The sequence below is a fragment of the Rhinolophus ferrumequinum genome, chromosome 12 (assembly GCF_004115265.2).
Source record: "Rhinolophus ferrumequinum isolate MPI-CBG mRhiFer1 chromosome 12, mRhiFer1_v1.p, whole genome shotgun sequence".
NCBI classification, from domain to species: Eukaryota; Metazoa; Chordata; class Mammalia; order Chiroptera; family Rhinolophidae; genus Rhinolophus; species Rhinolophus ferrumequinum.
The window spans coordinates 37,097,927-37,115,060 of NC_046295.1; the positions used below are offsets into that span (position 1 = coordinate 37,097,927).

The following is a 17,134-nucleotide window of genomic DNA, read 5'->3' on the forward strand; positions in this document are numbered from 1 at the left end:
TATATTTTTTCCCCTCAGTGATAAGTGAGTTCCCCATAGGTAACAAAATAGTCCCAACGACTAGATGGGAAATCAACTTTTCTCTCCCAAGTACAACTCTTTGGGAAGTGGCTTGGCACTCTTTTGAGAATGTTTCGAGAATTTTAAATATTTCTCATCTGCTGATGGACTTACTTGGAATATTTGTGGTAGAGCAGAAAAAGCTTTGGAGCCATGCAAACCCAAGGTGTACCAAGGGAACTCTCCTAAAGGCAGAGTTACAATAGGGAATAAAAATGGCCAGGACGGCCCAAACACTACATTTAATTATAGGCAAGGTATTATTAGCAAGTCTAGAAAGGGTTAAAGAAAACTTGAATATTCCACAGTGATAATAAGAGCTCATCCTTGTGAAAGGTGATGATTGATGCGTGTCTAGTATCAGACGCCACTGCAAATTTCAAGTCTCCTCCGAGATGGAGAACTCTCCAGCTATCAGGGGAAGTTCCTCTTTGGAATCCGGTTGTTTTGCACTACTACACATAGTCTAGAGTTCCATCCTTTTAGGGCTTCAGAACAATTTGTCCCCAGTATGATCTTGGAAACCTGAGCAAAGGCAGCTTTAGACTGTTTCGGAGATCTAGATATCATTAGCCTCATCTGGCCTCTTATACTACTAGGGCTCCGGGCTTCAGCTGCCTCAAAACTGTGGAAAAGTTACTTCCACCATACTTCTTTTACTTATCATTCTCTATTCCTGCAATGCAAGCTCCTCTGATCAATTATTCCCCCTTTGCTATTGTCCTCAGATGATGCTGGGCTTTGTGCTCACTGACTTTTCCTATCATTTCTCCCTTTCTTCCCTTTCCCCAGATCCTTCTGGAACACCTTATCATTGAACACAAACTTCTCTGCTTTCTCATACCTTTATAAGCCCACCCCTGTATTTTCTTGCCTTAACTAAAACTCATTTTGCCAGAAGACACTACCTCCCTGTAATCTTCTCAAAAGGAAATTCCACATTCTTGTACATCCACCATTGTGGTTCCCATAAGTAATGTCTGCATTCTCGTTGATACTCTTTGCTGCTTCCCAATCACTGTTTTTCATTCTCGTGCAAAGAACCATTTCTCCTTTAAGTTTCCAGTCATCCTGATTGGAGACTTCCTATTCACTCTCTTTTCTGTCATTATTGTGGATACTTCAGTATCGATATTGACAAACACAGAAGAACCTAACTTCAAGTTGCTTGACCTCAATGCCAGCAAATCCTAGAATCCATTCTCATAGTCACCCCAGGAGCTTACAATTATCCTAAATTGTTCTACTTTCTAATTCTGAATGGCAATTTTCCATTCTCTGACCACAACATCTTATTATCACTACTCTCAGGATTCTTAGTTCTCAATATACTTGGTGCTCCGCCTTAACCTCTCGTCCTTTGATCAGTATTTTTTTTCCCTCCTAAGTACTAATCAACATTATACCTTTTTTTTCTTCTTCCTCCATCTTACTCCTCATAAGGTAGAACTTTAAGAACGCTTGCAAGTACCTTCAAAAACCCCAGTTTCCTTTTATCCTGGCATACTGATACTGCAAAGCTTCAACCTTGGATTAATCCAACGATTTGTTTTTCCTGAAGTGGGCTGCTGGGTCTTGATTGAGAAAATAGACAACCTAACTACGCAAATTGGTGGCGTTAAGCAATTCTCGGATATGTACTGAGTCAGTGACTTTTCTGAGTGGTGATTGCAAAACATTCCAGTAGTGCCCCTTATCCAAGGTTTCGCTTTCTGAGGTTTCAGTGACCAGTGGTCAACTGCAGTCCAAAAAAAAATTAAATGAAAAATTCCAGAAATGAACAATTCATAAGTGGAAAATTGTGTGCTGCTCTGAGTAGCATGATGAAATCTCGCATGCAGCTCAGCCCCACCCAGGACATGAATCATCCCTTAATCCAGCGTATCCACTCTGCATACACTTCCCGACCATTAGACACTTAGTAGCCCTCTTGGTTATCACAGCGCTTGTATTCAAGTACCCCTTATAGTAGCCTAATGCTACTACGTCACAGTTCTATGCCATTCACCTCCCTTCATCTCATCACTATCATCTCACATCAGCACAAAAAGAAGGGTGAGTACAGTACAATCAGATATTTTGAGAGAGACAGAAAATTCACATCACTTTTATTATAAGATATTGTTATAATTGCTCTATTTTATTATTAGTGATTATTGTGAATCTCTTATGTGCCTAATTTATAAATTAAACTTTATCATAGGTATGTATGTGTAGGCAAAAAACAGTGTGTGTATAAGAATTCGGTATGATCTGCAGTTCAGACAGGCATCGACTAGGTGCCTTGGCACATACCCATCATGGATGACAGGGGACTGTTGTACTCTTCTTCTCAAAGCCCCACTTCATTGACACCCCCCCATACGTACACAACAGTTCTGCCCCTCTTCCCTAGTAAATGCTTGGCTTGGATGCTCATGGACTTTTACATCACTGTGATTGGCTTTTGAACTCACCACTGAAATGATTATGCTCTAGCCAATGTCACCGGTGACTTCCTGAGGGTCTCACTGAATGGGCTCTTCTAAATATTCACCTAACTGGACTCTTATCTCGCATTTGATACTACTGACTCCTTTGTTCTCCGTGTTCTGCTCTGGCCTTCTCTTCTTTCTCTACTTGTCTTCCCTGGCAAGCTCACCCACTCCCACAGCTTCATCTGGTAGCTATAGTCTTGATTCCCAAATACTTCTCTCCAGTCCAGCTCTTTCTACTTAGTTCCAGAGTTCTATGTACAAAATGGCCTTCCTCATGGTTTTCCTGGAATTCCCATGGGAACCGCAAACTCATTCCAACCTAACAAAACAAATCCCTTTCCCCTATCATTCCTCTTCCCAGGTTCTCTATATCAGTAAATGATGTCACCTTTGAAACTAAGCCAGAAACCTTGGGGTGACTTTCAACTCCTCCATCTTAAAGCCTCATCCATTTCTTCCACTACCACCTCGTGCACCATCTGACTTCTGTCCAGGTCCTTCTGATTTTACCTTCCCAAAACCTCATGTTGCTTATCCTTTCCACCCCTCCTGCTATTGCATTAGCTAATGTTCTCTCACCTCCCATCTCAACCCCTTTTATGGACCCTTTACAGTTTTGCTTGATAGCTCTGACTAAAACGTGTATCAGATCATGCTACTACCCAGAGCATGAAGTATAAGTCCTCTGAGATCTATGTTCAGAACCCTCTCTCCTGCGTCTTGCCACCTGCCTTTCATGTACAGTCAGCCATATTAAATTAGCTGCTGTGCCCGGAACTTTCCATGGAAAGTTTCAGTTTGGAATGCCATTCTTCTCCTTCACACCCCTCTGCTTCTTTCTGCCTTAGCAAATATCTGCTCATATTTCAGAGCTCAGCTCAACATGCTCATTCTTTACAAGGTATCATCTATTGTGCCTCTACTCTCACCCCAGGAAGAACTGGCTATTTTCTTTTCTGGACTCCATCTCCAAATATGTAATGTCAACATCAGTTTGACTCTCCTGGACTATAAATTCCTTGAAGACCATGTCTCTGTCATGGACATCTCTGTGCCTCCATGTCCAGCTCATAGCAGGAAGAAAATAAATATCTATTGAGTGAAGAATGGACAAATTAAAAATGGAGCCCAACCTATGAGCAAAGGCTAAATGAATATTATGATAGAAGAACAAATGTTGATCACAATAGCACAGCAAATCATCACAAAGGCCCGTCTGCAGACAGCTCTGCTATTTGTAAACCCACTAAACCTCAATTTGCATTAGTAAACAAGTCAAGTAAGTATTCTCTAGAATGTAAGCTGACTTTCAGGGACAGAAGATGGGGTAGTGCCTCATATTGGCTTGCTTCCTTAGCAATTTGTGAAAACAAAACAGAGCAAAACAATTCACCCCTTTCCTAAAAGCTGGCACTGTCTCAAGTTTTTCTTTTCCAAAATACTTTCTTTGGTCAGGCAGCAGTCCCCATGCTATAGCTGTTAGGCATTATTGTGCTCTGAATCCATTAGAGAAGGTCAGTCCTGAATACCAAACAGATGCAGAGCCCTGAGTTTCCAGAACTGGAGTCTAACAATTGAAATGCATAACAATAGTCATCTTCTCTGTTCATGCTTTTCTCAGTTTCACCATAAGCAAGCATAGTTTAGAGACTGGCCTTGAGTTTTCTGAATTTCCACACCTGAAGTGAGAAACAAGTAATTTGAGGCAGAAAAATAATGCAGGAGAGTATTTTAGCTTTACATGCTCAAACATGGTGCTTGTTTCCTGAGAAAAACACTTTAAATCCAGTCAACATCACAGAAACAACAGGGTACACAAAAGAGCAAAGATTTTTTTTTTTTACAGCAAAATGTTTGTATTAATTAAACAGAGCAAAACCAAACCAAAACAAAGAACAACAACCACAAAAATAAACCTCCTTACTCCAGATTATCTACTCATTTCAGATGGAAAAGCCCTAAGCAATGAGAGAAAATAAAAAACACTTGACCCACGCATTAAGTAGATTGGCTAGTTATTCCAGGGCGAGTAGAAATGGCCAAATAATGAGTTGTCGTGGTAGAAAGTAATGCTTTCACATAACTACCCAAACATGTAAAAATACTCAGAGAGGCAGAAAAAAGGACTAAATTTAGACCCTGATTTAATGCATTCAAGAGCATGATTCATTTTCCCCCTGTCCTGGTATGGCCTAGGGAATCTGTGTGTACGACAGGCGACACAAGGATGCCTTGTAAATAAAGAGTAGTTTCATTCATTCAGAGGCTCCAGGAAGCCAGAGACACCCCGTTCTCTCTGCCAACAAAGGTGTACTTCCAGGTACCTCACACGCCAAAACAGAGTCCGATTTCTCAGCTGGCAAAGAGTCCATCTAATTTTAGCTTTGCTCTGGCCTTGGCATGAATGTGCTGGAAATTTATTTTGCTGCTCCTCTTCTCTAAGTGGCTTTTCTTCCCCTCAGGCTCCGGTGGGATCTTGACCAGCTCTCAGAAGCCATACAACATGGGCACCTTAACGAGATGCCCGAAAGAATGTCATCCTTTGGTTGCAATGCATTTATCAACCTGGAGCCCAAGTCACCTCGTACTACACGTAACGCTAGCTCTCTAAAACCCACCTCATAGGCATAATGGAAACACCTGAGATGATTTTGAGCTATTTGAAAACAACACAAAACCAAAACAAAACCACTAAACAATAGCAAGCTCATTCCCCTGAGCTAACTAGGGAGTGGGGCGCAGTGGTCAGGTCGAGCAGACCATTACTGCCCCTTCCCCAGGCTCATTATCTGCGGCTTCCAATCACATTCTTGCACTCGCTTCTGCTCCTGACACCAACGCAAATATTTTAGTCTCTACAGATAATTGGAATTAAGGCTGGACTATCGTTTGTGTTAACCCAACCTGGTTTAGAGGTAAAAAGAACCTAAGTTACATTGTAAGTTTCCATTGACTCCATTCCTTTGCTTTTTCTTTTAGTCTTTAAGCACATTAGGAAAGTAACCTTAGAAGTCTCATTCTAGCATTTTGGGCCTCATTGATAGTCTCTGGGTTTAGGACAAAGTACAAGAAATAAAGTGGAATGTATATAAAAGATCTATGGTTTGGTAACATTGCCCCCCAGAAATGAGGGCATTAAAGCTGTCCTCCCTTCTGAGGTATAAGACAGATGTTAATAATGCACCCCTAGGGCCCCATTATACATCTAGATACACTCACCCCAATTAAGAAAGGTCATTTCCCCAAACATGAAATGAGTTCAGCAATTGCGCAGTTAAAAACAGAAAGAGTTAGATACGGAGCGCGTGCATTATGTTAGAGATGAGTTGCTCTGAGAAGGTGTGTGTGAAGGAGAAGCCGTTGGAGAGGCCCACACAGGGCACGTCCACAGGATGGGATCGGTAGACCCTGGGCAGAGCTGTGGGTCCAGCTGGACATGAGATCCGATCAGCCTGAACACATGCTTCACAAACCAACCTGAACACAGCACAGAAAGGAGGCAAGACACTGCAGGGCAGCATAAATGATTTGTACCTTTCTCAAATAGCTTGGTACTTGGGTCTCCTGGGTAGTTCTGAATGACTAGATGGGGCAGTCACCCAACACCCATGGGCCCTCCCAGTGCCACAGAATGAAAATCAATCATTTAGAGGACAGGGATGTTCAATGACCTTGGCCAAATGTGATGACAGATTTAGGGACAGCCTTCTATACCCATTTGAGAAAGGACAAATACTCTTTAGCACTCTAGACAGAAAACTGGCTGATTTAGCTTAGAACAGTGGCTGCTATTATAGCCAATTTCGAACATCAAAAAGGAAGGTAAGTGGTTGGGGGAAAGGTGTCATGAAGGTTGCATCCATCCAAGGCTGGGTCAGTTACATATTGGGATTTGGGATAGAAATTTATTTTCACACATAGAACACCACAGATCTAATTAACAATGTGGGAAATCTATTTTCATACTTCACTCACACAAAACACCTCTCTTCTGTCTCAGGGGTGGTTTCAAGTTCTAAACTACAATCAGCCCTTCTTTTAAAAATAACAATAATATATCCTGTTGTTCAGCCAGATGGTGGTGTTTGTTGCACTAGGCTAGGTTCATAGTACAACATCAATAAATGGCCACTTGTAGAGGGACAGACAAAATGCCATTCATAAAACATATCTGCACCTCCCTCCTTCTCCCATCCCAAAGTGGTGCATTGTCAAAATACCCATGTGGGCTTAATCACCTTTTGGGGAAAAAAAGAAAAATTAGAAAAGGCAAAATAATGTAAGTGGAAAAGAAATTTCTTGGGGGAAAACAGTACATTTAGTCCCCAAGGAGAACGATCATAGGTGGGCTTTTTAAGTGTTGTTTTGCCTTTAGGGACCATTTGAAAGGAGGTTTCCAAAAGAGTTTTCCCCAGTCCTTGGAAAGCTGTCTTGGTGAAAGCTGCACAGTGTCAACCAAAGATAATTCAGCTGGGAGATGGAGTTAAAATTCTTCCTCAGTGAGTTGGCTAAGTCTCATGAAATGGATATTTGTTCCAATTAGGTGTTCCAGAAAGCCTTGTTGCCTCAGATAACTCATTTTGAGAAGGAAAGGGTATTTGTTCAAAATCACGGAAGGGAACGTGACATGGTGGTATGTTCTGTAGCCAGTGGACACATGCTCTCCCCAGGCCTGGAGGGCTCACACCCTTTGCTGTTCTGTCCTTATTTTCCTAGTCTCAGTCCTACCTGGGACTGGCAGGGGTGGAAAAGGGAGGCTGGCTAGTCTTCACTCCTGCTCTTAACAAGCTAAACTACCTGGTTATATAACCCGAATCCTGGTCCACAGTCCAGGGCTCAGATGGCTGGCCTGTCAGCAAAAAATGTCTTAAAAAAATGTGAATTCAACAACGTTGGAGGGGTGTTATTTCTAGAGCTGAATTCCTCAGGGAAAATGAGAAATAGTTGCTCCTGGGATTCAGCTCCTCCACACTGAAGGATATTTCTTTCCTGATGCTTTCTTCCCAAACAACTTCCCAATGTCTGGTGTGCCCTGACATTTGGTTCAAATAAAATTCTGGAACAGACTCCTAGGATACAACTATCTTCACACTCCAAACAAGAGGAGTGTTTATTATAGAGAATCAGCGCTATTAGTGTTTGAAACAGCGGAGGCCTGCTGGCGCTCGCTCCCCACACTGAATCACTTCATGATATAGATACGATTTTATTTTTGGCATTTCCAGCAAGCAACTCAGTTTATAACCTAAGGCATTTTCCATACTTCCAAGCAATGAATACTAGCTTCTTTTGAGTCTCAAAAGCACATAGTTCAAGTCAGTGGGAAAAGGAGCTGGAGAATAGTTTCCAGTGCAACGAAAACACCATGCAGATGTTGGCCCTCACTCTTGAATTCTGATGGCGAAATTGAGAATTGTTTATTTGTTCTGAAGTCAAACCCAAGGAATTTATTTTTTACAGGCTGGGGTAGGGGTGGGGACTAGTGATGTAATATATTACTAATATTGAAATAATCAACACATGGTGCTAGGACTTTGAATCCCCAAAGAATTTCAGTCTTTTTAATCGTTCATTTCTTAATCAAATTTGGCACACCAGATGTCGATTCGTGTCACAGAAAGGACATACCTGAGGAAACACCCGAGGACTACTTTGCTAAAATTGCATATTCACCTTCTGTGGGTTTTTTTTCCTCCAAGATAATAAGCTAGGAATCGGTCCTCTATCTTGAGCCATTTATTGAGCACAAACAAATGAACTTGGAAAAGATATGACCCAATTGAAGTTAAATACCTGACTTTGGTGTATGAGAATCATAAACTTGCTTACGGTCTATCTGGTCCGCAAACACTTCCCCATAAATCATCCAATAGGGCATGTAGAAGATGTTCTTGGCCAATTTCCATGATGGCTCCTCATTGGGAAATAGAATGGCTTGCCTGGCGACCCCAAAACTCATCAGCACCACCAGCATAATGATGACAAAGTACATCATGTCTATCATCTGGAAGGGTGGGGAAGCAGAGGGAGAAACAAAAGAAAACACATCATTCAGTGTTCCTATGACATTGACATTGATAGAAACCTTTGAAGGAGGTTCACTTTCGACAATGCTGATAATGGATGATTAGATAGGGAGCTATGTCCATATAAGAGGACAAATTGGTCTATTGAAGCCAGTGTCCACAAAATCTTATCAGTAACTCAAAAAAAATCATTAAAAAAAAACAACACACACACACACACAAAAATCCCCAAACAAACCCAAACACATGCACAATGAAACCCCTTCATTTTCCATTGCCATCTGTGGGACCTAGTCAAGACTAGTCATGGGAGTTAAATAACACACAATGTTGGGTATCTATATAAATTCAGTACTAACTTTTACTCTGCCCCTGGTGGGGGCAAACACCCTTTTTGGGTTTCTTTCTCCTTAGCAAAATTGGAATTGGGATAGTTGAACTATTTCAAGAGCTATTGTAATGTCGTAAATTCTCTAAGTTCTGAAAGTCTAGAAGAATTGGAAAGCTCAAGAAAATAATCATTTGTAAACAAAGCTAGGGCAACAAATATCCATCACATACCATCTTATTCTTGTGCCCACCTCACTGCATGGTATTCTACCACAAACCAGTCTCTCAGAGAACCATTCTTTCTGTACTTCTCCTGCAGTGTATCCTATCAGTTATGAAGGGTGTTTTCATAGGCATTGAATCAGACAGCCCATTCCTGTGCCTGCTGCTGAAATGTTGGATTTTCATCTTGACATGTTTATAAAATTCTCTTGATTGCATTCAAGTACAATGCTATCTCTTGTTCCTCTTTATCCCTTTCGTTTTTGCTTATTTTCATGATACATGTTATTTGGGATCTGTTTCTCATATGCCAAATCACTTTCATCACCACAAACAGATGAGGATGTAATAACTATTGTTTTGTCTGTCCAGAACCCATCATCTCCTTCTTTTAGAAATAGTTCCCACCCATTTTGGCCGCAAAGGTAAGTGTCTTTTCCAGGCTAGGTTAATCACTGTACCTTACCCTCTGGCATCACTGATAGGAAGTAGTCATGTGATGAGAATCCAACCAGAATCCTTTCTTTGGATAGTTTTCAACTAAAGCTGGGAGACAGAAGCTTCCTACAGAGAAACTTCCTTTCTCGTGAATTCAGAGTGTCTGAGGCTGAGTCCCCAACTACTGATCACAGTGAATGAAGCAGATATTCCAGAGAGAAAGCAAGTCCTCTCAGTGGTTGACAGCCTGACTGTAATAGCCCTTAAGGCCAGTTCCATGATGCCCTGCTATAAATCAATATATCCCTCCCAGGCTTAAGCTAGTTGGAGATTAGTTTCTATCCCTTGCATCAAACCATCTAATACAAAAGACTACCTTCTCTTAGATATCAAACCTCCTGAAGGGATTCCCATCCACAAAAAAAGATTAATGATTACCTTACCAATGATAACGAAGGCTTTAAATTAGTTTTGAAATTTCATTTTAAAAGAATACATGTCATGGTGCCTGTTAATTGGAGTTAAAATATCACAGCCTTCCTATTTGCCTTAGGACACTGGGGGCTCAATATATTTTAGGTTAATTCAGCAACTTTTAAGGCAACTTCAAAGTCCATCCCTCAAGTTTTGTCTGACTTTGAAACTAAATAAGAATTTTTCAAAATATGACATTAATTCGTGTTTATTCATTATCCTTAAAAATATATGTTAATTATTCCTTTCACAACTTAGTGGTCTCAGAACTCTCTTAATGAGCAAGGAAGCTGTGTTGAAACAACTGTGTAGGAAACATGGATCTGTTTCTCATCCTGTCTTTTATTCTGCAAAATCCTTTCATTATTTATTTACAAAAAGTTCTACCAATGAAGAAACACTAATGGGTTTTTCATGTTATATTTATTTAGATTGACTAAAAGGTGGGTGTGGAAAAGAAGGTGTGTACATGAGATTTAGGAGCTAGTCTGACTCAAGAAAACAGCTAGTAAATACTGCAACTGTTCTAATTTAATTTCTCAGGATTATTTTCATTCAGAATGATTGTGATATTTATCCAAAGGGTCAAAATAACCAAAGAGAAGAAACATTCTTCCCAAATATTCAACTTCATATATTTCAAAGAAGTCTTAGCTTCCATACAAATGCCAAAATCTGATAGAGTGGAGTACAGAAATAGAACATGATTAGTGAGAACTGGGGCTGGCTACCTCTGTTTTTAAAGCTAAATTGTCCAGTTGGCTCAATAGTAAGAGAGCTGAATCTGTCTCATTCTTGTAAATATTCTTTGATTATGTTCTATGGAGGAAAGTATATACTGTAGTAATTAAGAACGTGTTCTCAGGTGTCATACTATCTGAGTTTTTCATCTTGGCTCTGCTAGTAAAAATTGCTAGGCGATCTTGCTTAACCTTGTTTTATTTCATTTTCAAAATGGGGATACTAATAATAACAATAATGCAAACTGTTTTTGTGAGGATGAAATGAGATAATATGTGAAACGATGTGGGTAGTTCTCAGTACATACTAATGTATTATTATTATTAGAATTAGAAGTAGGTCAGGCTGTGGAGTCAGACAGGAGTTTGAACACTGCCTTTGTCCCTTGCCCAGTTTCAGTTGATTCCATTGTTAAAGGAAGACACTGACATCTATTTCATGGGGTTGTAATGATGATGCTATGTCTGACATGGTATTTGGCACATAGTAAATGATAGCTATCGTTAGTGTTGTTTTTATTCTGAGTTATATAAGTGAGCTTAGTCCTAGGCTTAGAAAATTCCATTGAGATGTGGAACATGGAGGAAAGTGACCCTAGATTTAAAGATCAATTGGAATCATATCAGATCAGTATTGTGTTCAGGTATCCTAGCAGCTGTCTGTCCCTAGACCACAGGGCACAGTTACTTGGCTCTTTAATACTGAATAGGGACTCTCTAATGCTGAGGGGCTTTCAGTTTAATCACATCTGGGCATATTTTGTTAAGCTTCCAGCCCAGCAGGCCATCTGGCTCCCTGATAAATTCTATAGGCATATTTTACCTACCTTCTGGATCAGTGACTCAGTTATTGAACCAATTATCTTAAAAACCCCATGGAGAACAAAGTTCCCAACTATACTCTTTTTCTACTTATTCTTGACTGATAAGTGAAGCCATTCATAAGTTAGAAGCTAGAGAAAATGCAGTATATCTCTCTTGCTTACTCCATAGTAAAGTTTAATTCTAGTAAAATCTGGGGATAATTATGCCATCATTAAAATGATAGACGTGGATTTTAAAATAATCTTGCTGCTTTAGTTTGACTTTAGTTATTTCAAGTATTTAAATGCCACCCAACCTTTTAAAAGTAATACATTTGGTTTGGGTCTTTTCAGGTTTTATTTATTGAAATAAAACAAGGGAATACTCAATTAGAAAAAACAACCGATCAGATTATGTAATTGCCTAATGTAGTGGTTAGAAACAGAGGGCAATTTTGTCCCCCCAAGGGACACATGGCATAGTCTGGAGACATTTTTGGTGTGTGTGTATGTGTGTGTGCACACACGCATGTTACTGGCACCGAGTGGGTAGAAGCCAGTGAAGCTGCTAAACGTCCTGCGATGCACAGGACCGCCTCCACAACAATGAATTATCTAGTCCAAAATATCAATAGAGTCAAGGTTGAAACACCTTGGCCTATTCTGCAGCTTTTACCGTTCTTCACTTTCATTGGGTCCATCTGAGAATCCATTTGAGAATCTCATGGAAACTTGTCCTCTCTGTTCAGAAAATTCATACACCCACACAGTTTTATATATAACTTGGGTGGAGGGTCCACAGATCCTTTCTCCTAAATCTTTTCCAGAGACTCTAAGTTGAGACTCTTTGCTTTTAGACATAAGAATTTTTACCACAATCTCAAATTCAGTACTGAAGTACAAAAAGGATTATATAACAGACTGTAATAGAGTAAGACGCATTTTTTTTCTTTTTTGCCCTAGTCAAAAATTCCCAATTGAACTGGGATTCAGTTTTGGGATTCAGTCTAACTCAAGCTTGTTGAATTTAAGTTTTTCCTCGCTAGAATAGGTTTGAGATATTTTCCCCAAATAATGCTGGTGTTGTAAGTACCAAGCTTTTGTACAAAAGGGTTAGGAATAGAGCAGAATTATTACGCTTACCAATTTCCCCCCTCTCATTGTACTTTAACAAACATAATATGAACATAATAACAGAGACAATTTATCCACTACCTACTATGAACCAGGCACTGTTGACTATTTAACATGTGCTATTTCTAATCATCCAACAACCTTATAAGATATACATTTATTGTAACTACTTAAGAAATGAGTAAACTGAGTTTCAAACAGGTTAAATGAATTGTTCATGGTCTCATAAACCCTTCCTTTTGGATTTAAATTCTCCCTCTCTTTGCATGAGTTTGTCAGTGCTTTTGTAGGAAGAGTCTTGGTTATTTAAGATTCATTTTAGTAGAGTTACATATACACACAATAATAACAATAAATATTGATTTGCTGACTGAAAGGTAAGCAACAATGATGTATTAGGTTGGTGCAAAAGTAATTGCGGTTTAACAGGTTAAAAATAATTGCAAAAGTCACAAATACTTTTGCACCAACCTAATATATAGTAAAACTCAAGTGAGAATGATAAAGGACATCTATTGACCAATTGTTGGATTCAACAACTCATAAACAGAAGTGGAGTGGAGGTTATTAGCAAAGAGATTTCTCAGAAGGGGGTGTTTGCCATTGTAGGATGGATGTACTTGGCTTCTTGGCTTTTCCACATGTGTCCTGTAAGGTGAAGTAGAGGATATACTTAGAAAAGTGAAGGAACTGATAAAAAAACAAACAAACAAAAAAAGCACCCAGTTTCTGGGCATCAGGCCCTTATTATTCCTCTAGTGAGTGTGGAGAGGGAGCTGATTTACTTGCAGACTCACAGGTTCACACTAATGTTGTCCTCCTAGGGCTCAGTCTTTATGGAGAAAGTCTGGAAACTAGCGTGGTCAAGGAGTGTTGGAACAAATCCACAGCCATTTGTGGGGTAGCATATTAGTGTGCCACTTGGGATTCCTTTTTAAAGAATAAGATAAGTAGGGCATCGCTCTGGAACCTAGTTTTTCACAGACATCATTTGCCAGTAGTGTAACAAGACACATGCTATATTGATCGAATTTAGGGCTCACTTCAAACTGAATACAAATAAACTGTGTTTTTCTTCCCTTTGTATAGGGAAAGGCATTTCCTAGCACTTCATTAAGAAAAAAAAAAAAGCAATGTTAAAAATCGGAAATCTGTTAAAACTTTGGAGTGGAGACTCAAGTCTTCCTCCAAGATCTAGCTAAAATATGACCTTCATGTGAAACCTTCCCTGACCTACGTTCTTTCTCCTATGCTTCTGTTGTACACATTTCTATTAGAACATTCTCATAGTGTATGGCAATTACTTACCTTTTTTTCATCTCAATAGCTCATGGAATGAATACCTTTATATACCCAACTCCTAATCCAGTGCTTGACACAGAATAGATGATCTTTATATGTTTTTCAGTAAATAAATGGGGTGAGTGATGGCTAATTCTTCAGTTAAGTGTATAGAGGTAGTCAAAGCGCTGAACACTCAAAAGGAATTCAAAAAAATAAAACACCCCCAGGGCCTTCCCAGTTAGACCTTGATAGCAGGCCCAAATGAATGATTTCCCTCTTCATATTATCACCACTCCTCCTTTGAGAATTGATTACATGGAATCAGAGGACACTGCTTACCATTTTTCCAATCATCATTACATATGGGCCCAAGTACTTGTTCACGCCGAAGATGTCTAATAGACGGATGTACCAGTAAATGATGTTCACACAATAGATGACCCTTCCATCACTCCTGAAGGGCTGGTCTTGGAGACGAAGGATCATTCCAACAGAGAACAGAAGGATGGCTATGAGGTCTGTGACATTCCAGTACTCCTGCAGCCACACCTTCACTTTCTGTAGCAACTTCCCTGGCTCTGACATCAGGATCTAGAAGGCAGGAAAGAGGGTGGGGTTAGTTAGGATTTCGGTCTATCTTTTCAGCCCAGTTGGAAAAGTGCTTGGTCTATTAGTTGACATCGGTAGCTTGATTTGTTTGGCTGTGTATACATGAACACTCGCATGCTATGTATGTACGACTGAGCAAAGGTCAGGCTACTCAGATGCAAATAATACGGACGCAGATATAAGCACTAAGTTTGATTTTGGCATTGCCTCCAATTCTATGACACACATTGGGGTTTTGCTATAAAATTATTGATTCCTATATCCCTGTACGTCTCTGAAATCCTCCTCCATCTCAGTCCAAGTGCCACCATATTGAGTTACTCAGACCATTGACTTGGGAGGATTCCTTTATTCTTCTCTTCCACACCCACATCCTATGCATCAAAATGCCCTGTCACCTCTATTTCTAAACACAACCACTTCTCACCACTTCCACGGCTGCCACTCTGTTTGAAGGCCCATCACACCTCCCAGATGACGCCTGGGATCCCTGCCGCCATCGTTGCCCACCCTGCCTCAGTCCATTCTCTGAGCAGCACACAGGACAGTCTTTAAAAACGTAAGCCACCATCTGGATGGTAATCCCAGTTGTATAGGTAGGTGAAAACTCATCAAGCTGTACCCTTACGAGTTGTTCATTTTCTTACAAGTAAATTATATTTCAATTTATAAAAGAGAGAGCCTTGAGAGTTCTATGAAGAACAACAATAAAAACTAAAGCAAATTATGATAATGGAATGCTTAAAGCTTCCAGTGGCTTCTATTACAAATGGAGAAAGATCCAAACTCCTTACCGTGACCTCATTGGACCTCTCACCGCATTGTCCGCATCCCCTACCCTGCCATCATGGTGGTCTGCTCTTGAGCATAACAGGTCCATTCTATGCTTAGTACATTTTCAATTGTTCTTTCTGTTGGGCATTTTCTGCTCCCAGATTTTTTTTTTTTAATTGGGGAATACTGGGGAATAGTGTGTTTTTATAGGATGTCAAGTCGTTATTTTTCAATCTAGTTGTGGAGGGCACAGTTTACAGGCCCATGTGGGAATCGAACCAGCAACCTTATTGTTAAGAGCTTGCACTCTAATCAACTGAGCCATCTGGCCACCCCACTCCCAGATTTTTACATGTTTGGCTCCTCCTCATCCTCAAGGTCTTTGCTCACATTTCTCCCTTTTAGGAAGACTTTCCCTGAGTACCCTGCCTGCAATGGTATCCCCAACCCCAGCCATTCTCTAATATATCATCCTGTTTTATTCTTTGAAGATTTTATCACTATATGAAATTAACTTCTGTATGTATGTATATGTGTATAAGTCTGTCTATCTATCATCTCTATCCACTAGACTGTAATCTCTGAGGGCAGACCCTTTGTTCCCCAGGGCCAGTTGCAAAATGCTCAATAAATATGTGTTGACTGACTGACCGATTGTTGTAGATCCACCTCACAGACACCTCTCCAGCCCCTTAACTGCTGGGTTTATCTTAAATCTGATTCATCTTAAATCTAGAGGGGCCCTTTTGCTTACACATACTCGATGAAATGCACAGTTGCATAGCGGGAGTTGCAACCTATCCCACACCACAGCCTGCCCAGGGATGTGAGCAGCCAGGGAAGCTAGCCAGTGAGGCTATGTAGCAGGACTACCTTCATGAATCATTTGTGTTTAACCCCTGAGACTTCCATCTCTTTGAGCCAGGACCCACCCCTTTCGCAACCCAGGACCTCTCAAAGGATAGGAGAGAAAAGATAGGACAGGTCTAAGCTGCAGCTAAATATTTTAATCCTCAGGTCCCCTTTAATGGCTTAAAGGGAGGGAGGTCTTAGTAAGTCAGGACAGGGCTTAGAAGGCTAAGCAAGATACCAGGAGCCATCTGGAAGCCTCCTTCTTCACCCTCTGTAGTGTCTCATTCCTAACCCTAGCCCAGGGCTTCTTAAATTCTAGCACGCATCAGCCACCTGTGGGGCGAGTAAACCACAGATGGCTGAGCCCTACCCTGGAGTTTCCGCTTTAGTTTGCCTGGTGTGGGGCTTGAAGATTTACATTTCGAACAAATTCCCAGGTCAAGCTGGTAACCACAGATTGAGAAGCACTGTCCTATCCATCAGGAATTCCTGCAGCTGCTGTTATCCTCATGGCTTCTTACCCCCAGCTCTGTCCTAAGTTTGTAAAAATCTGTGTGAGGGTTGGTGGGTGGGTGGGTGGGCCTTAGAGTTTCTCTAACCCTTTGCCCACAATTTATTAAAACTGTTAAACACAGAGGTTTGTAGTATAATTTTTTAAATAGTGAAAATATGTTTGTAAAATTTCAACATAAAAAAAGAGAGAAAAGCCAAGCCACTGGAGATGAAGCAGCCGTGAAGAGTTGAGCCCCCACCGTCTGTGCCTTTCACTTCTCCTGCAAGCTCTTAGACACTCCTTAGAACCTCAGCACTCTGAGGAGCATCCCAGTTTGGAACCCACTGCGGGAGTGAAAAGAGCAGTGGGCCTAGAGAGGGATCAGTCAGCCTGAAGACCGAGTTCTCCTTTCTAGCTG

The 17,134-nt window shown here is 40.6% G+C and overlaps 1 protein-coding gene across 10 annotated transcripts in view; it reads right to left on the bottom strand.

Moving 5' to 3' along the window:
- The window catches only part of TRPM3 (transient receptor potential cation channel subfamily M member 3), an 817,113-nt gene that overhangs the window by 50,717 nt on the left and 749,262 nt on the right, over positions 1 to 17,134 (bottom strand). For all 10 annotated transcript variants that reach the window (XM_033122317.1, XM_033122314.1, XM_033122311.1 and 7 more), the window contains 2 exons: positions 14,328 to 14,579; positions 8,367 to 8,541 (listed from right to left, as the gene is read on the bottom strand). In XM_033122317.1, coding sequence (XP_032978208.1) covers positions 8,367 to 8,541; positions 14,328 to 14,579 — 427 coding nt within the window. The remainder of the gene's footprint in view (positions 1 to 8,366; positions 8,542 to 14,327; positions 14,580 to 17,134) is intronic.